This window comes from Scyliorhinus canicula, chromosome 1 (assembly GCF_902713615.1).
Source record: "Scyliorhinus canicula chromosome 1, sScyCan1.1, whole genome shotgun sequence".
Taxonomy (NCBI): Eukaryota; Metazoa; Chordata; class Chondrichthyes; order Carcharhiniformes; family Scyliorhinidae; genus Scyliorhinus; species Scyliorhinus canicula.
The window spans coordinates 142833948-142857212 of NC_052146.1; the positions used below are offsets into that span (position 1 = coordinate 142833948).

General features: G+C 49.1%; 1 protein-coding gene across 1 annotated transcript in view; it reads right to left on the reverse strand.

The window, feature by feature from the left end:
* The window catches only part of csmd2 (CUB and Sushi multiple domains 2), a 2254685-nt gene that overhangs the window by 225361 nt on the left and 2006059 nt on the right, over positions 1 to 23265 (reverse strand). Inside the window, exons 36-37 of the mRNA XM_038801178.1 lie at positions 22393 to 22489; positions 6329 to 6433 (exon numbers count right to left, since the gene is read on the reverse strand). Of these exons, the coding sequence (XP_038657106.1) occupies positions 6329 to 6433; positions 22393 to 22489 (202 nt within the window). The remainder of the gene's footprint in view (positions 1 to 6328; positions 6434 to 22392; positions 22490 to 23265) is intronic.

The following is a 23265-nucleotide window of genomic DNA, read 5'->3' on the forward strand; positions in this document are numbered from 1 at the left end:
CCCAGGTTCGATTTCGGCTTGGGTCGCTGTCTGTGTGGAGTCTGCACATCCTCCCCATGTGTGCGTGGGTTTCCTCCGGGTGCCGGTTTCCTCCCAGTTTCCTCCCACTGTTCAAAGATGTGCAAGTTAGGTGGATTGGCCATGATAAATTGCCCTTAGTGTCCAAAATTGCCCTTAGTGTTGGGTGGGGTACCTGGTTATGGGGATAGGGTGGAGGTGTTGACCATGGGCCGAATGGCCTCGATGGGCCGAATGGCCTCCTTCTGCACTGTAAATTCTATGTAAAAAAAAAAAAATCATGGACTAACGGTAGACACTGAAGAATGTGATTGTGAGATGTAATGAAAAAAGGAAAATCAATTCAACTGTGAGGATGAAATAGTTTAATGGGTGAATGTTGTAGGTTTGCCATGATTATGGACTGCAGTAATGTTTTGCTTGATTATCATTTGAGCTACAACAGAGTTTCTTCCAAATTCTTTTTAACTCTTTCCATTTTCTTCAATTCCCTTTTGCAACATGACTATTGGGAAGCCAAATATCAAAATACCATAGTTTTTGAGATGCATGGGTTCAGGAAGCATTTGTAATTTCTGAGGAAACTTAACATTAGTTGCAGTGTTGTGAGTGATGTTTTACAGATAAAAATTGGAGTTATAATGTCATTTTGGGACGATCGCCCACAATATAGTGGTTGAAGGCAAAGCAATGTCATCTCCCACCTGAAATGCTGCCAGCTGTCTCTCTCCGCATCACAACATATGTTACGGATACTTGGCAGAGAGTTTTATTCACATTGCTCCTCAGAGTATAGAAGATAAAATGAAATTCACCTCAGTAAAACACTGACAGTGGCAGCAAAGGAGAGGGTAAAGCAAGACAATAAAAAAGACTGAACATTCTTTCAGAGTGGCAGGCAGTCCACCAACAGGATATCGTAAACTAGCTAATCTTCTATGCTTTTGGAACTCAGGCTATTATAAATACTGAACAATGATTTGGTTATTTTTAATCCACCTTTGAAACAAATATGTAATATTTGTCAACAAATTGATGGCCAGAAATTGAAAGAAGTAGTATATGGTTTTCATTAGTTGATTTTCAGGGTTTTTTTGTCTTTAGAAAGGAGGGTTCTACTGGACACAGAACAACTCTCAGGGTTCTCAAGAGTCTGGGCAAATGTAATGCACAAGTGCTGTACAGACTACAGAGAATAGCCATGCCCTTCTGTCAGACAAGTTTATTAGCAAGTGTGGGAAGAAATGGAGTCCGGTTTTCTCTTCTGATTGATGCTCCATGCTCGCAGACCATGGAGGTGGATAGGGTTAAACAGCTGATATCTCTGACAGACCCTGCTCGAGGTTCGATTTGTTCAGGATTCTCAACTGTTGCTTTTATTTTTGGTTACATTTGTAATTAAAACTTGGATTTGAATGTTTACAGTTCACTTAAACTGTTAGTGACAACCTTAAAATATTCAGAGTTACTTCAGTTCCTTTTAGAGTAGATCTTTAAGAGCTGTCTTTTGTGTATGTCATTCATGTGCCCATGAATGTTGCCAACCACATCATTTACTTGAATCAATTAATAACTCGTGCAGGTTATTGTGCTGCAGTACTGGAGAAACTTGCAGACGTAGATGAAGTGAGGCCCTGGAGGTTACACCAAATATTGACAAGGAATGTGGCTTAATCTGCCCAGAGGTGATTGAAGGCTAATCAGTGAGCAAGGCTGACTGCAAGGCAGCACACAGGATGCAGAGTTCTGTTCGATTTTATGGAGGAAGAGGCTTAGGAAGGGAGTGACACAAGCCTGGAAATAAAATTACAATGGAGAAAGGTTTAATGAAGATTGCTGTTTTTGTGGGCGTGGGATTAAGTGGTTGTGATGATGAATATGCATCACGATGGGTATGAGGTCTGAAACTGAGCTTAAAGTTGAACACAGCATTGAGACGGCACACTTGGGTTCAGCCTTCATGGACAGCTGTAAAGGGGATGGAATCAACGGCAAGGTCACAGAGTTTATAACCCACGGCCGAGGCAGTGGATGGAGGAACGCCAGCAAAAGAAGCCCCAAAATAAAGTGAAAGGAAACTCAATGTTGAGACATAAGAGGATGGAACACGACAGCAAAGTAGACAGCGTAACATATGAATTGGGTACGAAGAGGTCCTCCAGAGAATCTCAGGACATTACCCGAGTGGTGCAGAGCACTTTGTTTGTCGGGGTTAAGGAAGAATCCTTGATAGTTTGAATATTTTTTGAATACTATCCGCTCAATGCTGCTCACTCCCTTAGGAACATTAGCACCCGTGAAATGTTCTGTGCTCTGATAAGTTGATAAGTTTGAACATGCTACCTATGTTCCTTATTTGATGTGTCAGCGGATAGCTGATTAGCTGCGATCTATTGGGTGCAATTAGACCGGAATAATACCCGAGGCTGGATTCTGCTCTCCAGCATTTTATCCAGCATTTTCTGACTTTTTTTCAGATTTCCGGGACGGGATTCTCCAATAATGGGGCTACGTCCCCACGCCGGCGTGAAAACCAGCAGAAACCACTCCGGCGTCAACGGCTCCCGAAAGTGAGGAATTCTCCACTTTCGCAGGGGCTAGGTTGACGCTGGAGTGGTTCCCGCAGCACCAGCCGGCGGCGAAGGGCTAGCGCAAGTTTGCGAATGCGCGGAACGGCCGCGTATTTCTGCGCATGCGCAGAATGGCCGGTGTATGTCCGCGCATGCGCAGGGGTTCTCTTCTTCGATCTGGCCCCCAGGCAATATGGCGGAGCCCGACAGGGGCCCGGCGTGGAGGAAAGAAGGCCCCCATGGAACCAGCCCGCCGCAGATTGGAAGGCCCCGATTGCGTACCAGGCCACCGTGGGGGTGTCCCCCCACCCCCGGATAGCCCCCACACACTTACCTACTAGGTCCCTACGTGTGTGAGATGAGTAATTCATGCCAGCGGGACTGGGCAAAACTTTACGGCCACTCGGCCCATTGGGCCCGGAGAATTGCCAGAGGGGCCGCAGTCAACGGCCCCTGACCAGCGTGGCAGGCATCCCGCCGGTCCCCGAAAAACGGCGCCGGAGAATAGGGAAGCCGGCTGCGGGGGGCGGGGCGGCTGGCCGGGATTCTCACTTCCCACCGGGGATTCTCCGACCCGACCCCAGTATCACTATGTTTTGCTTTTACACCAAATTAAGTGACTCTCTGACACGGCCTCCCCTCGGATCAAGGATCTTGGGGCCTGAAATACCACCCTCTGAGCCTTTGAATACTTGAAGTTAATAGTCCATTTATAAAGTGATTGATATGTGATCAATCCACCAGATTCCATTACTGTGGATTGAGTTGTGACATTGTTGGAAAATGCAAGGGTTGTAATGCTTCCAATTCTGGACATCACAACTTGAATGTGTACCTTACTGAGGTATGTTTATGTATATGATGCAATGAAGGGTTGTAAGTATATGAGGAATTGGCAGCAGCAAACTGTAAATGTGGAACAGATGGACATGCAACACTTTGCAGCACACAGCCTTTGGCCATCTATCCAACACATGGTGTCCTGTCAGTTAGTCTTACAGTGACAAATTCCTGAAAGTGTCTTTTACTCTCCTGCATCTGCTCTCAGAGCTTACAGGTTGCGTACTCATCAATAAGTGTGATCACAACTGCTTCCAGCAATCGTGCAGCATTTTCCCGTCATGTGTTACTATGCACCACCCCGCACCAACCCCTGTACCCCTCTCAACATGGAGCACGATCACTCTGCCAACCATCCACCAGGAAAGTGGGTATTGTACCACATCGACCCTCTATTCATGCCGTCATTTTGAATTCTGTTTCACACTTCCTCCCATTCATCAATCTGGGCAAAGGCTGAAAATGTAATACTTGTCTTGAGGCTTTATAAAAGCTGAAATTCTCCGTCCTGCCAGACTTGTTTTCTGGCACGGCGCTCACCTGCCGGCAGTGGGATCTTCTGTCCCGGCAGCCGGCCAAAGTGGTTTCCCATTGCGGGAGTGGGAAATTGGCGGGTGTGAGTATGCTGCCGGCAAAGCGGAGGATTCCGCCCAATATTTGCCTCCAAATACAGTAACTTACTTTTAGGTCTGCACAAAACAATAAATCTGAGTCGTTAGTAGACTTTGCTCATTCCAATTTTGTGTAGAGGTCAGTTGAATGCCAGAAATGTAGGAAGAACTTCTGTTAATTATTCAAATAAACAACCACACAAATTGGATTGAATTACCTTTGTGTGCTGTATGCTATCCTTGGTCAGATGGCCAACCAGTCACTCCTATCAAATTTGACTGGTCTTGCAAATTGAAGCTCAGTTATCTTACTTGCTCTCTAAATAAAACTCACAATTTAAGACCAATTAGTATTTAATTTAGGAAAAACTCTTAAAATCATGATAACCATTGGGAAGGGGAAATTTTCACTCCATAATATATAATGGATTGAAATAGAATTCTGGTGTGGTGAGGACAGTGTAACAATGTTCCCAAATGCGCTGCCTATCCCCTTGAGAATGGATTGGAGGGTGCCATTTTGAAAATGGAACAGTATCATCTTTTCTATTTGTGTTGTATGTGCACGCATGCACATGTGTAACTGTGAGAAGCAAAGCAGAAAATTCTGGACAATCTCAGCAGGTCGGACAGCATCTGTGGAGCGAGGAGGGAGCGAACGTTTCGAATCTGGATGACTCTTTGTCAAACTGTGGGATTGGATTTGATAAGAATCTGATGCGTGTTTCAAATAGTCCAAACTTCCAAATTTGAGAATCAAAACCTGGGCTCCCAAACTTGTAGGTCAAATTCAGATTTAGACTTCACCTGATGTGTTCAAATCCATAGTCTCCAACTTTGCTCGTTTGCGTTGTAAACCATGAACTGTGAGGAAACCAAGGCAACATTCATCAAATCTGCATCTGTCTTTTTCACTTGTCAATCTGCTTGTTCTAATAGCATGTGCCACCGAAAATTTCTGCACTTCCAAAGCCATTTTCATCTCATTAATTTTCTAACTTAATAAAATAATAATGAATTTATTCAGCCCATGCAGCTTGAATAATGAGGAGAGCTCAATCCTGAAAGCTGTCCTGTTCAAAATATGAATGGCAGCGCACCTCCAGGAATACATTTGCTTAAGGATGCAGAATGTGTGTAACGCTCAGATGTATTCCTGAATGTTTATTTAAAGGTCATTTAAATCCAGGAGGCCACATTGTTCATGAATGAGGATGAGAATCTGCCACAATTGTCAACAATGTCATTCATTTTATATTGTGCATGCACCATTTATCAAGGAGCTTAGAATAGAAGTGAATCCATAGAATCCCTACAATACAGAAGGAGGAAGAGTGGCCCACTGATTGTCCACTAACCTTCTGAAAGAACACCTTACCTAGGCCTACTCCCCAGCCCTATTCCCCGTAATCCCACCTGACAGGGGCTGGTTTAGCACACTGGGCTAAACAGCTGGCTTGTAATGCAGAACAAGGCCAGCAGCACGGGTTCAATTCCCGTACCGGCCTCCCCGAACAGGTGCCGGAATGTGGCAACTAGGGGCTTTTCACAGTAACTTAATTGGAGCCTACTTGTGACAATAAGCGATTATTATTATTAATCTGCACATCTTTGGACACTAAGGGACAATTTAGCATGGCCAATCCACGTAACCTGCACATCTTTGGACAGTGGGCGGAAACCAGAGCACCCAGAGGAAACACACACAGACACGGGGAGAACGTGCAAACACCCACAGACAGTCACCCAAGGTCGAATTGAACCCGATTCCTTGGTGCTGTGAGGCAGCAGTGTCAACCACTGTGCCGTTTGTGAAATTTGAGCAAACATCAGAGTAAATGCATGAGAGAAAATCATTTTCATTTCAGAATAGGTTATCTTTCTGTAATGCAATAACAGTGAGACGGTTTCAGGTTTGTTGGCATCAGACAGCAAGAAAGGTAAAGAAGAAAAACCAGAAGTTCTTTAATAAAAACCAGCAGCAAACCATAAACACCACTAAATCCAGTGCTTGGTCTACGAACCAGGCTTTGACAACTGAAAATCTTTATAGACAACAAAATGCACAGCAAACAAATAACGGAGGGTAGCAACAAGTTGCATGGTAGCAACAAGGCATGGGGTAGCCAAACGGCACAGCCAGCCACCAAGGCTGAAAAGAGCCCAGAAGGTGAATCAAGAAGGATTAAGTGTCATCACATTTAAAATTTTCAAATATGCATGCCTGGTGTTTGGTTTGTGTGCTTTCTCTTTTTGTTTACGTTTTCAGCACCTATTGATAATTCTTACTTTTATATTCCAGGTGGAACCCAGCTGCAGAAACACTGATGTCAGAGTAAAAATGCAAATACAGTTGATTGGAGCTGCTGTTCAACAAAGCGGGGACTGTGGTACCTGTAAGACATGAATCAGAGGAAAGAATCAGGAGAGATCATCAGGCCTGTTAGCAGATTGCTTCACCGTAGGCATTACAATCTGAACCTGAAGTAAATTTAACAAATTGCTGTCACAGCAAACGTGTTGGTTCTGGTAGAGAGCTCATTTGATGCTTACACTGAGATCAATTATAACTTGCCCATTTCATAGCTGAGGCCAATTCAAAATCCTTTTTAATAGAAAATGATTTACGCTAATTTAACTACAAAAGTTGGCTTCGGCTACCTGTACACCTCAAACAATCTGCTTCACTGATTCAGACATTCAAATGCATTGGAGACCATTTGGAAGCATGTGAATCAATATCTTTCTAAGTAAGCATCAAATACAACATAGAACATACAGTGCAGAAGGAGGCCATTCAGTCCATCGAGTCTGCACCGACCCACTTAAGCCCTCACTTCCACCCTATCCCCGTAACCCAATCACCCCTACTAACCTTTTTGGTCAATAAGGGCAATTTATCATGGCCAATCCACCTAACTTGCACGTCTTTGGGCTGTGGGAGGAAACCGGAGTACCCAGAGGAAACCCACACAGACACAGGGAGAACGTGCAGACTCCGCACAGACAGTGACCCAGTGGGGAATCGAACGTGGGATCCTGGCGCTGTGAAGCCACAGTGCTGTCCAGTTGTGCTACCGTGCTACCCTCTAATAATTTAGTAACAGGCTGCCACAGCATGGCAAAGTAACTGGGCAAAGGTTTGCACCAATGATCCTCTGCATCATTTTCAGATCATGCCATCTGGCTGGAGTCTAAAGGAGAGCATAGGAATTTCCCCCATGAGGTGGGGAAGGAAGGGGTGAGAGGAGAAGGAAAGAATTGGCAGGTGCTGAATCAGCCAGAATTGATTTTTCGCTGCCCCAACTGCAGAAATACAGGCATAATTCAATGCCAAGCCAGGTTTGGTGACAAGGGAGCATTTAATCAGTTGGGAGGGTGGCAGCTGGGGAGCCCCTACTTCCTACCTCTGCCCTGTAGCGAGAAGACCTACTTAGTCAATGTCCACTTAAGGCCATTTTAATGCTCACTTGATGCTCCAGTTTCCTCCCACAGGGGAGAATGAAAACAGCGCGAGAGGAGAGACAGCCGGGAGAGTGAAAACAGCGCGAGAAGAGAGAAAGTCGGGGGAGTGAAAACAGCACAAGAGGAGAGACAGCCGGGGGAGTGAAAACAGCGCGAGAGGAGTGACAGCCGGGGGAGTGAAAACAGCGCGAGATGAGAGACAGCCGGGAGAGTGAAAACAGCGCGAGAGGAGAGACAGCCGGGAGAGTGAAAAAAGCGCGAGAGGAGAGACAGCCGGGAGAGTGAAAACAGCACGAGAGGAGAGACAGCCGGGAGAGTGAAAACAGCGCGAGAGGAGAGACAGCCGGGAGAGTGAAAACAGCGCGAGGGGAGAGACAGCCGGGGGAGTGAAAACAGCGCGAGAGGAGAGACAGCCGGGGGAGTGAAAACAGTGCGAGAGGAGAGACAGTCTGGAGAGTGAATACAGCGCGAGAGGAGACACAGCCGGGAGAGTGAAACAGCGTGAGAGGAGTGAAAGCCGGGAGAGTGAAAACAGCGCGAGAGGAGAGACAGCCGGAGGAGTGAAAACAGCGCGGGAGGAGAGACAGCTGGGGGAGTGAAAACAGCGCGAGGGGAGAAACAGCCGCGGGAGTGAAAACAGCGCGAGGGGAGAGACAGCCGGGAGAGTGAAAACAGCGCGAGAGGACAGAGAGTCGGGAGAATGAAATCACGCGAGAGCAGAAACAGCCGGGAGAGTGAAAACTGTGCGAGAAGACAGACAGCCGGGAGAGTGAAAGCAGCGCGAGGGGAGAGACAGTAGCCAGGGGGGGGGGAAACAGCGCGAGGGGAGAGACAGCCGGGAGAGTGAAAACAGCACGAGAGGATAGACAGTCGGGAGAGTGAAAACAGCGCGAGAGGAGAGACAGTCTGGAGAGTGAAAACAGCACGAGAGCAGAGACAGTCGGGAGAGTGAAAACAGCGAGAGAGGAGTGACACCCGGGGGAGTGAAAACAGCGCGAGAGGAGAGACAGTCGGGAGAGTGAAAACAGCGCGTGATGAGAGACAGCCGGTGGAGTGAAAACAGGGCGAGAGGAGAGACAGTCGGGGGAGTGAAAACAGCGCGAGAGGAGTGACAGCCGGGAGAGTGAAAACAGCGCGAGAGGAGAGACAGCCAGGAGAGTGAAAACAGCCGAGAGGAGACACAACCGGGAGAGTGCAAACAGCGCGAGAGGAGAGACAGTCGGGGGAGTGAAAACAGCGCGAGAGGAGAGACAGACGGGAGAGTGAAAACAGCGCGAGAGGACAGACAGTCGGGAGAGTGAAAACAGCGCGAGAGGACAGACAGTCGGGAGGGGGGGGGGGAACAGCACGAGAGGATAGATAGACAGGAGAGTGAAAACAGCGCGGGAGGAGAGACAGCCGGGAGAGTGAAAACAGCGCGAGAGTGGCGACAGCGGGAGAGTGAAAACAGCGCGAGAGGAGAGACAGTCGGGAGAGTGAAAACAGCGCGAGAGGAGAGACAGTCGGGAGAGTGAAAACAGCGCGAGAGGAGAGACAGTCGGGTGAGTGAAAACAGGGCGGGAGCAGAGACAGCCGGGGGAGTGAAAACAGCGCGAGAGGAGAGACAGCCGTGGCAGTGAAATCAGCGGGGGAGGAGTGACAGCCGGGAGAGTGAAAACAGCGCGAGGGGAGAGACAGTCGCCAGGGGGGGGGAAACAGCGCGAGGGGAGAGACAGCCGGGAGAGTGAAAACAGCACGAGAGGATAGACAGTCGGGAGAGTGAAAACAGCGCGAGAGGAGAGACAGCCGGGAGAGTGAAAACAGCGAGAGAGGAGTGACAGCCGGGGGAGTGAAAACAGCGCGAGAGGAGAGACAGTCGGGAGAGTGAAAACAGCGCGCGATGAGAGACAGCCGGTGGAGTGAAAACAGCGCGAGAGGAGAGACAGTCTGGAGAGTGAAAACAGCACGAGAGCAGAGACAGTCGGGAGAGTGAAAACAGCGAGAGAGGAGTGACAGCCGGGGGAGTGAAAACAGCGCGAGAGGAGAGACAGTCGGGAGAGTGAAAACAGCGCGCGATGAGAGACAGCCGGTGGAGTGAAAACAGCGCGAGAGGAGACACAGTCGGGGGAGTGAAAACAGCGCGAGAGGAGTGACAGCCGGGAGAGTGAAAACAGCGCGAGAGGAGAGACAGCCAGGAGAGTGAAAACAGCCGAGAGGAGACACAACCGGGAGAGTGCAAACAGCGCGAGAGGAGAGACAGTCGGGGGAGTGAAAACAGCGCGAGAGGAGAGACAGCCGGGAGAGTGAAAACAGCGCGAGAGTGGCGACAGCGGGAGAGTGAAAACAGCGCGAGAGGAGAGACAGTCGGGAGAGTGAAAACAGCGCGAGAGGAGAGACAGTCGGGGAGAGTGAAAACAGCGCGAGAGGAGAGACAGTCGGTGAGTGAAAACAGGGCGGGAGCAGAGACAGCCGGGGAGTGAAACAGCGCGAGAGGAGAGACAGCCGTGGCAGTGAAATCAGCGGGGGAGGAGTGACAGCCGGGAGAGTGAAAACAGCGCGAGAGGAGAGACAGCCGGGAGAGTGAAAACAGCGCGAGAGGAGAGACAGCCGGGAGGGTGAAGACAGCGCAAGGGGAGAGACAGCCGGGAGAGTGAAACAGCGCGAGAGGAGAGACAGCCGGAGAGTGAAAACAGCGCGAGGGAGAGACAGCCGGGGAGTGAAAACAGCGCGAGAGGAGAGACGTCGGGGGAGTGAAAACAGCGCGAGATGAGAGACAGCCGGGAGAGGGAAAACAACGCGAGAGGAGAGACAGCCGGGGGAGTGAAAACAGCGCGAGAGGAGAGACAGTCGGGGAGTGAAAACAGCGCGAGAGGAGAGACAGTCTGGAGAGTGAAAACAGCCGAGAGGAGTGACAGCCGGGAGAGTGAAAACAGCGCGAGAGGGGAGACAGCCGGGAGAGTGAAAACAGCGCGAGAGGAGAGACAGCCGGGAGAGTGAAAACAGCCGAGAGGAGACACAACCGGGAGAGTGCAAACAGCGCGAGAGGAGAGACAGTCGGGGGAGTGAAAACAGCGCGAGAGGAGAGACAGACGGGAGAGTGAAAACAGCGCGAGAGGACAGACAGTCGGGGGGGGGAACAGCACGAGAGGATAGATAGTCGGGAGAGTGAAAACAGCGCGGGAGGAGAGACAGCCGGGAGAGTGAAAACAGCGCGAGAGTGGCGACAGCGGGAGAGTGAAAACAGCGCGAGAGGAGATACAGTCGGGAGAGTGAAAACAGCGCGAGAGGAGAGACAGTCGGGAGAGTGAAAACAGCGCGAGAGGAGAGACAGTCGGGTGAGTGAAAACAGGGCGGGAGCAGAGACAGCCGGGGGAGTGAAAACAGCGCGAGAGGAGAGACAGCCGGGAGAGTGAAAACAGCGCGAGAGGAGAGACAGCCGGGAGGGTGAAGAACGCGCAAGGGGAGAGACAGCCGGGAGAGTGAAAACAGCGCGAGAGGAGAGACAGCCGGGAGAGTGAAAACAGCGCGAGGGGAGAGACAGCCGGGGGAGTGAAAACAGCGCGAGAGGAGAGACAGTCGGGAGAGTGAAAACAGCGCGAGATGAGAGACAGCCGGGAGAGGGAAAACAACGCGAGAGGAGAGACAGCCGGGGGAGTGAAAACAGCGCGAGAGGAGAGACAGTCGGGGGAGTGAAAACAGCGCGAGAGGAGAGACAGTCTGGAGAGTGAAAACAGCCGAGAGGAGTGACAGCCGGGAGAGTGAAAACAGCGCGAGAGGGGAGACAGCCGGGAGAGTGAAAACAGCGCGAGAGGAGAGGCAGCCGGGAGAGTGAAAACAGCGCGAGAGGGGAGACAGCCGGGAAAGTGAAACCAGCGCGAGAGGAGAGACAGCCAGGGAGAGTGAAAACAGCGCGAGAGGAGAGACAACCGGGGGAGTGAAACAGCGCGAGAGGAGAGACAGCCGGGAGAGTGAAAACAGCGCGAGGGGAGAGACAGCCGGGGGAGTGAAAACAGCGCGAGAGGAGAGACAGCCAGGAGAGTGAAAACAGCGCGAGAGGAGAGACAACGGGGGAGTGAAAATAGCGCGAGAGGAGAGACAGCCGGGAGAGTGAAAACAGCGCGAGGGGAGATACAGCCAGGGGAGTGAAAACAGCGCAAGAGGAGAGACAGCCGGGAGAGTGAAAACAGCGCGAAAGGAGAGACAGCCGGGGGAGTGAAAACAGCGCGAGAGGAGAGACAGTCGGGAGAGTGAAAACAGCGCAAGAGGGGAGACAGCCGGGGGCGTGAAAACAGCGCGGGAGGAGAGACAGTCGGGAGAGTGAAAACAGCGCGAGAGCAGAGACAGTCGGGAGAGTGAAAACAGCGAGAGAGGAGTGACAGCCGGGGGAGTGAAAACAGCGTGAGATGAGAGACAGCCGGGAGAGTGATAACAACGCGAAAGGAGAGACAGCCGGGAGAGTGAAAACAGCGAGAGAGGAGTGACAGCCGGGGGAGTGAAAACAGCGAGAGAGGAGTGACAGCCGGGAGAGTGAAAACAGCGCGAGAGGAGAGACAGTCGGGAGAGTGAAAACAGCGCGAGAGGAGAGACAGTCGGGTGAGTGAAAACAGGGCGGGAGCAGAGACAGCCGGGGGAGTGAAAACAGCGCGAGAGGAGAGACAGCCGTGGCAGTGAAATCAGCGGGGGAGGAGTGACAGCCGGGAGAGTGAAAACAGCGCGAGAGGAGAGACAGCCGGGAGAGTGAAAACAGCGCGAGAGGAGAGACAGCCGGGAGGGTGAAGACAGCGCAAGGGGAGAGACAGCCGGGAGAGTGAAAACAGCGCGAGAGGAGAGACAGCCGGGAGAGTGAAAACAGCGCGAGAGGAGAGACAGCCGGGGGAGTGAAAACAGCGCGAGAGGAGAGACAGTCGGGAGAGTGAAAACAGCGCGAGATGAGAGACAGCCGGGAGAGGGAAAACAACGCGAGAGGAGAGACAGCCGGGGGAGTGAAACAGCGCGTGAGGAGAGACAGTCGGGGGAGTGAAAACAGCGCGAGAGGAGAGACAGTCGGAGAGTGAAAACAGCCGAGAGGAGTGACAGCCGGGAGAGTGAAAACAGCGCGAGAGGGGAGACAGCCGGGAGAGTGAAAACAGCGCGAGAGGAGAGGCAGCCGGGAGAGTGAAAACAGCGCGAGAGGGGAGACAGCCGGGAAAGTGAAACCAGCGCGAGAGGAGAGACAGCCAGGAGAGTGAAAACAGCGCGAGAGGAGAGACAACCGGGGGAGTGAAAACAGCGCGAGAGGAGAGACAGCCGGGAGAGTGAAAACAGCGCGAGGGGAGAGACAGCCGGGGGAGTGAAAACAGCGCGAGAGGAGAGACAGCCAGGAGAGTGAAAACAGCGCGAGAGGAGAGACAACGGGGGAGTGAAAATAGCGCGAGAGGAGAGACAGCCGGGAGAGTGAAAACAGCGCGAGGGGAGATACAGCCAGGGGAGTGAAAACAGCGCAAGAGGAGAGACAGCCGGGAGAGTGAAAACAGCGCGAAAGGAGAGACAGCCGGGGGAGTGAAAACAGCGCGAGAGGACAGACAGTCGGGAGAGTGAAAACAGCGCAAGAGGGGAGACAGCCGGGGGCGTGAAAACAGCGCGGGAGGAGAGACAGTCGGGAGAGTGAAAACAGCGCGAGAGCAGAGACAGTCGGGAGAGTGAAAACAGCGAGAGAGGAGTGACAGCCGGGGGAGTGAAAACAGCGTGAGATGAGAGACAGCCGGGAGAGTGATAACAACGCGAAAGGAGAGACAGCCGGGAGAGTGAAAACAGCGAGAGAGGAGTGACAGCCGGGGGAGTGAAAACAGCGAGAGAGGAGTGACAGCCGGGGGAGTGAAAACAGCGCGAGAGGAGAGACAGCCGGGAGAGTGAAAACAGCGCGAGAGGAGAGACAGTCGGGAGAGTGAAAACAGCGCGGGAGGAGAGACAGCCGGGAGAGTGAAAACAGCGCGAGAGGAGAGACAGTCTGCAGAGTGAAAAGAGCGCAAGAGCAGAGACAGTCAGGAGAGTGAAAACAGCGCGAGAGGAGTGACAGCCGGGGGAGTGAAAACAGCGCGAGAGGAGAGACAGTCGGGGGAGTGAAAACAGCGCAAGAGGAATGACAGCCAGGAGAGTGAAAACAGCGCGAGAGGAGAGACAGCCGGGAGAGTGAAAACAGCGCGAGGGGAGAGACAGCCGGGGGAGTGAAAACAGCGCAAGAGGAGAGACAGCCGGGAGAGTGAAAACAGCGCGAAAGGAGAGACAGCCGGGGGAGTGAAAACAGCGCGAGAGGACAGACAGTCGGGAGAGTGAAAACAGCGCAAGAGGGGAGACAGCCGGGGGAGTGAAAACAGCGCGGGAGGAGAGACAGTCGGGAGAGTGAAAACAGCGCGAGAGCAGAGACAGTCGGGAGAGTGAAAACAGCGAGAGAGGAGTGACAGCCGGGGGAGTGAAAACAGCGTGAGATGAGAGACAGCCGGGAGAGTGATAACAACGCGAAAGGAGAGACAGCCGGGAGAGTGAAAACAGCGAGAGAGGAGTGACAGCCGGGGGAGTGAAACACAGCGCGAGAGGAGAGACAGTCGGGAGAGTGAAAACAGCGAGAGGAGGAGTGACAGCGGGGGAGTGAAAACAGCGCGAGAGGAGAGACAGTCGGGAGAGTGAAAACAGCGCGAGAGGAGAGACAGCCGGGAGAGTGAAAACAGCGCGGGAGGAGAGACAGTCGGGAGAGTGAAAACAGCGCGAGAGGAGAGACAGTCTGCAGAGTGAAAAGAGCGCAAGAGCAAAGACAGTCGGGAGAGTGAAAACAGCGCGAGAGGAGTGACAGCCGGGGGAGTGAAAACAGCGCGAGAGTAGAGACAGTCGGGGGAGTGAAAACAGCGCGAGAGGAATGACAGCCAGGAGAGTGAAAACAGCGCGAGAGGAGAGACAGTCGGGAGAGTGAAAACAGCGCGAGAGGAGAGACAGCCGGGAGAGTGGAAACAGCGTGAGAGGAGAGACAGCCGGGGGAGTGAAAACAGCGCGAGAGGAGAGACAGTCGGGAGAGTGAAAACAGCGCGAGAGGAGAGACAGTCGGGAGAGTGGAAACAGCGTGAGAGGAGAGACAGCCGGGGGAGTGAAAACAGCGCGAGAGGAGAGACAGTCATGGGAGTGAAAACAGCGCGGTGGAGTGACAGACAGGAGAGTGAAAACAGCGCGAGAGGAGAGACAGTCGGCAGATTGAAAACAGCATGAGAGGAATGCCAGACAGGAGAGTGAAAACAGCACGGTGGAGTGACAGACAGGAGAGTGAAAACAGCGCGAGAGGAGAGACAGTCGGCAGATTGAAAACAGCATGAGAGGAATGCCAGACAGGAGAGTGAAAACAGCGCGGGAGGAGAGACAGCCGGGAGAGTGAAAACAGCGCGAGAGGAGAGACAGTCGGGAGAGTGAAAACAGCGTGAGAGGAGAGACAGTCGGGGGAGTGAAAACAGCGCGAGAGGAGAGACAGTCGGGAGAGTGAAAACAGCGCGAGAAGAGAGACAGTCGTGAGAGTGAAAACAGCGCGAGAGGAGAGACAGCCGGGAGAGTGAAAACAGCGCGAGAGGAGAGACAGCCGGGGGAGTGAAAACAGCGCGAGAGGAGAGACAGTCGGGAGAGTGAAAACAGCGCGAGAAGAGAGACAGTCGGGAGAGTGAAAACAGCGCGAGAGGAGAGACTGCCGGGAGAGTGAAAACAGCGCGAGAGGAGAGACAGCCGGGAGAGTGAAAACAGCGCGAGAACAGAGACAGCCGGGAGAGTGAAAACAGCGCGAGAGGAGAGACAGCCAGGAGAATGGAAACAGCGTGAGAGGAGAGACAGCCGGGGGAGTGAAAACAGGGCGGGAGGAGAGACAGTCGGGAGAGTGAAAACAGCGCAAGAGGAGAGGCAGCCGGGAGAGGCAGTGGTTGCTAGTTAAGTATTTTATTTTTGCCTGTATTTAGGTTGGGCGGTTGGTAAACCCGAAACACTACACTTGTAGTGTCCCCCACCCTTCTACCTCCTCTAACCTAAGGGGGTGAGTGAATATCAGGTAAGCTCTTTCTTTCTTTTTCTTGTTTTTACCACAAGTTATCAAGGGGGTATGGCAGAGAAGGCTGTGCAATATTCCTCCTGCAGAATGTTTGAGGTGAGGGATGCCGTCAATGTCCCTGCTGATTTCACCTGTGGGAAGTGCACCCATCTCCAGCTCCTCAGAAACCATGTTAGGGAACTGGAGCTGGAGCTGGATGAACTTCGGATCATTCAGGAGGCAGAGGTGGTCATAGATAGTAGCTTCAGGGATGTAGTTACTCCAAAGAATGAAGATAGATGGGTGACGGTGAGTGGGGCTGGGAGGAAGCAGTCAGTACAGAGATCCCCTGTGGTTGTTCCCCTTAGTAACAGGTATACCGCTTTCGGTACGGGTGGTGGGGATGTCTTACCAGGGGTAAGCCACGGCGACCGGATCTCCAGCACTGAGTACATCCCTGTTGTTGAGAAGGGAAGGGGGGAGAGCAGGATAGCAATAGTTATTGGGGACTCGATAATTAGAGGGATAGATAGATGGTTCTCTGGCAATGAAAGTGACTTACGGATGGTATGTTGCCTCCCGGGTGCCAGGGTCTGTGACGTCTCGGACCGTGTTTTTATAATCCTTAAGGGGGAGGGGGAACAGTCACAAATCGTGGTACACATTGGTACCAATGTCTTAGGTAAGAGTAGGGATGGGGATTTAAAACAGGAATTTAGGGAGCTAGGCTGGAAGCTGAGAGCCAGGACAAATCATGTTGTCACCTCTGGTTTGTTGCCGGCGCTACATGCTAGCGAGTTGAGGAACAGGAAGAGAGTGCAGATAAACACGTGGCTGCAGGGATGATGTAGGAGGGAGGGTTTCAGTTACGTGAATAATTGGAGCACATTCTGGGGAAGGTGGGACCTGTACAAACGGGACGGTTTGCACCTGAACCAGAGGGGCACCAATATCCTGGGAGGAAAATTAGCTACGGCTCTTCGGGGGGGGGGGGGGGGGGGGGGGTTTAAACTAATTTGTCAGGGGAATGGGGAAACAAGCTGTAGTCCAGAAGCCAGTGTTGAGAGTAGTGAGGTACTGAGGAGGGTATCAAGGTCGCAGGAGTGTACCGGCAGGCAGGAAGGTGGGTTGAAGTGTGTCTACTTCAATGCAAGGAGCATCCGGAATAAGGTAGGTGAACTTGAATCGTGGACTGGTACTTGGGACTATGTTGTTGTGGCTATTACGGAGACATGGTTAGAACAGGGACAGGAATGGTTGTTGGAATTTCCAGGGTATAGATGTTTCTGTAAGAGTAGGGAAGGTGGTAAAAGAGATGGAGGAGTAGCATTGTTAATCAAGGATAGTTTAACAGCTACAGAAAGGCAGTTCGAGGGGGATCTGCCGACTGAGGTAATATGGCCTGAAGTTAGAAATGGGAAAGGAGCGGTCACATTGTTAGGAGTTTTCTATATGCCCCCAAATAGTAATAGAGATGTGGAAGAAGAAATTGCAAAGCAGATTATGGATAGGTGTGGAGGTCTCAGGGTAGTTGTCATGGGTGACTTTAACTTTCCAAATATTAATTGGAACCTCTTTCGGTCGAACAGTTCGGACGGGGAAGTTTTTGTACAGTGTGTGCAGGAGGGTTTCCTGACACAATATGTGGCTAGGCCGACAATGGTGGGGCCACATTGGATTTGGTACTGGGTAATGAACCGGGCCAAGTGTTAGATTTGGTTGAGGGAGAGCATTTTGGAGATAGTGACCACGATTCGGTGTCTTTCACTATTGCAATGGAGAGGGATAGAGCCATACGGCACGGCAAGTTTTATAATTGGGGTCGGAGTAATTATGATGCGATTAGGCAAGAATTAGGGAGCATAAGATAGGAACAGAAACTGTCAGGAAAAGACACAAATGAAAAGTGGAGCTTGTTCAAGGAACAAATACTGCGTGTCATTGATAGGTATGTCCCTATCAGGCAGGGAGGAAATGACCATGTGAGGGAACAATGGTTCACAAAAGAGGTTGAATGTCTTGCCAAGGAAGAGTATGTAAGGATGTGAAAACCACGTTCAGTTGAGTCGCTTGAGGGTTACAAGGTAGCAAGGAATGAGCTAAAAAAAAGGGCTCAGGAGAGCTATGACGGGGCATGCAAAGTCCTTGGCGGGTCGGATCACGGAAAACCCCAAGGCTTTTTACACTTATGTGAGAAATAAAAGAATGACCAGGGTGAGGTTAGGGCCGGTCAAGGACAGTAGTGGGAACTTGGGCATGGAGTCAGGAGAGATAGGAGAGGCGTTGAATGAATACTTTTCTTCAGTGTTCACAGAGGAGAGGGGCTATGTTTTTGAGGATGAGAGTGTGATACAGGCAGGTAGGCTGGAGGAGGTAGATGTTCTGAGGGAAGATGTATTCACAATTTTGAAAAACCTGAGGGTCGACAAGTCCCCTGGGCCAGATGGGATATATCCTAGGATTCTTTGGGAGGCAAGGGGTGAGATTGTAGAGCCTTTGACTTTGATCTTTGGGTCCTCACTGTCCACGGGGATAGTGCAAGAGGACTGGAGAGTGGTGAATTTTGTTCCTCTGTTCAAGAAAGGGAGTAGGAATCACCCTAGTAATTACAGGCCGGTTAGTCTTACTTCAGTGGTCGGTAAGTTAATGGAAAGGGTCCTGAGGGATAGGATTAATGACCATTTGGAAAGATGCAGGGATTGTCAACATGGATTCGTGAAGGGTAATTCTTGCCTCACAAATTTGATTGAATTCTTTGAGGAGGTAACCAAGTGTGTAGATGAAGGTAGAGCAGTTGATGTTGTATACATGGATTTTAGTAAGGCGTTAGATAAGGTTCCCCATGGTCGGCTCATGACGAAAGTAAGGAGGTGTGGGATAGAGGGAAATTTGGCCAATTGGATAAGTAACTGGCTATCACATTGAAGACAGAGGGTGGTGGTGGATGGAAAATGTTCAGACTGGAGACCAGTTACCAGCGGTGTACCACAGGTCTCAGTGCTGGGTTCTCTGCTATTTGCGATTTTGATAAATGACTTGGAGGAGGGGGCTGAAGGGTGGGTCAGTAAATATGCTGATGACACCAAGGTTGGTGGAGTAGTGGATGAGGTGGAGGGCTGTTGTAGGCTGCAAAGAGACATTGATAGGATGCAGAGCTGGGCCGAAAAATGGCAGATGGAGTTTAACCCTGATAACTGCGAGGTGATTCATTTTGGTAGGACAAATTTGAATGCAGATTACAGGGTCAACATCAGGGTTCTGAGGAATGTAGAGGAACAGAGAGATCTTGGGGTTCATGTCCACAGATCTCTGAAGGTTGCCACTCAAGAAGACCTATAGTGTGTTAGCAGTTATTAACAGGGGGCTTGAGTTTAAGAGCCGTGGGGTTATGCTGCAACTGTACAGGGCCCTGGTGAGACCACATTTGGAGTATTGTGTGCAGTTCTAGTCACCTCATTATAGGAAGGATGTGGAAGCATTGGAAAAGGTGCAAAGGAGATTTATCAGGATGCTGCATGGATTGGAGGGTAGGTCTTATGAGGAAAGGTTGAGGGAGCTATGGCTTCTCTCATTGGAGCGAAGGAGGATGAGAGGCGACTTAATAGAGGTTTATAAGATGATGAGGGGGATAGATAGAGTGGACGTTCAGAGACTATTTCCTCGGGTGGATGTAGCTGTTACAAGGGGGCATAACTATAAGGTTCGGGGTGTGAGATATCGGAGGGATGTCCGAGGTAGGTTCTTTACTCAGAGAGTGGTTAGAGTTTGGAATGGACTGCCTGCTGCACTAGTGGAGTTGGACACTTTAGGAACTTTCAAGCGGTTATTGGATAGGCACATGGAGCACGCCAGAATGACAGGGAGTGGGATAGCTTGATCTTGGTTTCGGACAAAGCTCGGCACAACATCGAAGGCCGAAGGGCCTGTTCTGTGCTGTACTGTTCTATGTAGTCCCAACATGTGTAGGTTAGGTGGATTGGCCTTGCTAAATATGCCCCTTGGCATCCAAAAACATGCTGCTTAGGTGGAGTTAAGGGGCTACAGAGATAGGGCGGGAGAGTGGGTCTAGGGAGAGTGCTCTTTCAGAAGGGTGGTGCAGACCTGATGGGCTGAATAGCCTCCTTCTGCCTGAGTGGCAGTTAATACCATAAACCTTCCCCAAGAGAGGCATTATAGGGTTCTTACTGGCTCTCCAACAAGTCGGCAACTTCATCAAATACGGCCCATTGACAAATTCGGTGAATGAATTAACTTCTGTGTTAAACTGATTCGAAGAGCTTGAAGTTGATGACTAGATTATAGTTTAACTTGATTACAGAGGAGAAACATGTAAAAATAGGATATATGTACATTGAAGTCATGCAGATAATCAGGATTGTGCACATTCCTCAATCAACCAGCAACATTCTCACAACTAAAAATACACAAAAGCAAAGGAAAATAATTCTTTCACTTTAAGTATTTTCTTTTCCTCCCTTTCCTCTTCCCTGTAACATTTTATTTGTCTTCTTTATTTACCACAGAAATACACCATCTTGAGAGAGTCAGGAAGATGCTCTGCTTGCAGACTTCAGCTTAGACCATCCTTGTCATGGTTATTTTGAGCTGCCCTGGGCAGGTGGTGATGGGGTCAACTGCTTCTACTCCTGCCTCTCTCTGGAGCAGTGTGTGAAGCAGCTACTGGAAGTTCTCTTCTTCAACAGCAGTTGCTAAGGTACTACACCCTCACCACAGGACCCCGGATTCACTGATTCAGAAAATAGATAAACATGACATTTTACAAGTCACCTTCCGTTAACCTACAAAAGTAGAAATATACTTTAATCCAACAGCGTGATATGATTTCCTGGCTTCAATAACTGCAAAGCCTTTTCTCAGTGCTCCATACTGAAGTGCATTATCAGCCCAAAGGGTATTGAAATTCTGTTCAGTTATTAATGCAAACAATTTTTATCGCCGAATATCTGCAAAAGTCATCTTCAAAGTTATCTTAAATTTCTACAGAGTTTCAGATTATTCTCTGGGGCCAAAATTAAATTTTTACAGCACATTTCATTTCAGTGTCAAAATGAAAACATATTCGTCAACTGATTAATAATTTATAGGTAGTCACATGCAATTATTTCATGTGAGCCTGGAATAATACCAATATATCAAGTATAATAAAATGATATTTGCAGACTTTAGGAATGTTTTGGATACCGAAAGCACTCAATGTCACAAACTACCACAGGCATTTTATAATCTTAGCAGCTAACGTCCTTCACGATAGCTTTGTGGGTACGTTACTGGACTAGAATAGATAATGCAAGATGCACAAATGAAATGCGACCTACACCATCATCTGTGGAAGAACCATTGTAAGCAGAGAAACATTAAAAATGTGACAGTAACATTGAAGGCGTAATATTTCAGACCTGATACCGCAGAACACCAATATTTAATGTAACACTTGAAGACAAATGTCCGTACTATCTTTATCATCAAAAATTATTTAGCCTATCAAGTTTAATCCTTTCACAGAACATTTAAAAGATATCCTAACAGAGACTCTTATCTAATGTTTTAATCTCAAGGAAATGTTGTTCCTAAGCAGTCCTTGATCTCCAGAATATCATTCATCCCTCCTCACATGTGCACTTGTATTGTCCCTCCCTCCCCTCTAGATCTTATTAAATGTTTTACACCTCTTCTTCTATCCACCCATCCCATATTCTATGACATATTTATCCACTCAAATAACAATAAAATACTGCGGATGTTGGAGCAGGAAATGCTTGATGAACTCAGCAGGTCTGGCAGCAACGGTGGAGAGAGAAAGAGAGTTAACATTTTGGGTTGTTTAGATTTGGAAGGTTATCCCCGTTTCTCTCTGCAGATGCTTCAGACCTATTTTCTGTTTTTATTTTACACATTTATCCACTCTCTTTTAAGTTAAAAATCACAACCCTAGTTGCTTTTGTGCATTTTGACAGATACCGGTCTCTAACCATTTTACTTGACGTTTAAGAAATCTATCTACTGATCAATGCCTATGATCTGCAAATAGCTATATCATCTTTGCCTCGCAACAATTTGATGGCCTGAATCCTAACTAATCTCAATCTTCTCTCCTCCTCAGAAAGCTAATTCAGACCTCCTTATAATTTACAGTTCAACTTTGAACTCTTTCCGACTGTAGTACTCAGGATATGCAAAACTGCCTGTGAATGAGACTGACAAATGATCAATCCAACATTAGAAGAGTTTATTTGAATTATAAGGGATGATTCTGCCTGCTTTGCCACTTGATCTGAGTAAAAAGCAAAGATAAAGGGCAGAATATTTATTATGCCAGGAGTTTGTCCCTTAACACTTGCAAAGCATTATCTCATGATCACGACGGAGGGATGTATGGAATGGAATACGTTCTAGGAGGTTGCGTTTTACTCCACCAATGTTGAAAGGATACCCAATATGAGGAGACCCCAGAAAATGTTGGTCTTGTGTCCAGCATTCAATATTTCTCAGATCTGAGAGAGGTAGACAACAATTAAATGGAATACCAAAAAAATATCAGTGTCTTACGTTACAGAGACTGAACACCATCCATGGGTTTGCAACTACGGTGGTCACAAGTTTGCTCAGAGAGAACTGATGGGCTATACTAAAGATCAAAATACAGAAGTGCAAGGTAGTTCAGTTCCAAGTATTGGAGTTGAGAGAATGAAGATCAGCCCTGTATCGTCAAACCTTCAAATGTGAGATGTGCATATAAATCCATTATTCATGCTTCTTCCATTTGTAACATTAATGAGCAATATGAAATACATACCAAACATGTTCTTAAAAAAAGAATATGATTGTCACAAATATTTTAACCTCAATAGGAAGAAATTACCTGAGAAACTGCCAAGCATTGTTGCTGTAATATCACCACCATCAAAAACCTCCATTGAATCCCAGTTATGCTCAGTGGCAAAGTTGATGACTTGAATCTGAAACCACAATTAAGTGTTCATTTAAAATTGGCCAAAAACATATTAGTATGTGCATATTAGCCAAATTAGCATGTCAGACAATATTTACAAAGAAGTTGAGGTGAGACATCATTAGAGAATTTGGACAACCTCAATTCAAGTTCTTGGCAGGCACAAATCTACACCATGAGACTGATCAATATTCAGTGTAAACTGGCACTAAATTGCTAATCCCATTTAAAAGAGCCGGGGGATGATTGCTGCATGAAATGGAAATCACAGATTGGTTCAGTAACAGAGGTCTGTTTAAAATTCTACTCAAGACAAATGATCACATCAACCAAGACAACGTTAAAATCTGGATCAGCGTCACACTTTTCTGCCATGTAGGAATTACTTTACGTGGCTACTCTTTACAAAACATGAGGAAATTGGGGGGTGGGGAGAGGGGGGGGGGGGGGGGGGGAGGCGGGAGGGAGAGAAATCTGGCAAGTTAGATCATAGCCCTCTTCCTGATATTCCCTCTCATTGTAACTAAATCAGTTTCCAGCACAAGATCCTTCCCACCAGGTCTGGTTTCCATATTTCAGCGAGGCAATTCTCAAAGGCCAGATGGCAGAGATAACCATCTATTCCAATTTTCATCCATGGACAGGTTCACTTAGTGAGCAGAATATGCAGCCACATAATGAGCAAAAAATAGACTGTGAGTAACACCAGTGATCTGCCCACTATTCATGATGGCCAAAGTAAACAGGAAATTATCTCTGATGAAACCACAGAAGTATCTGCAA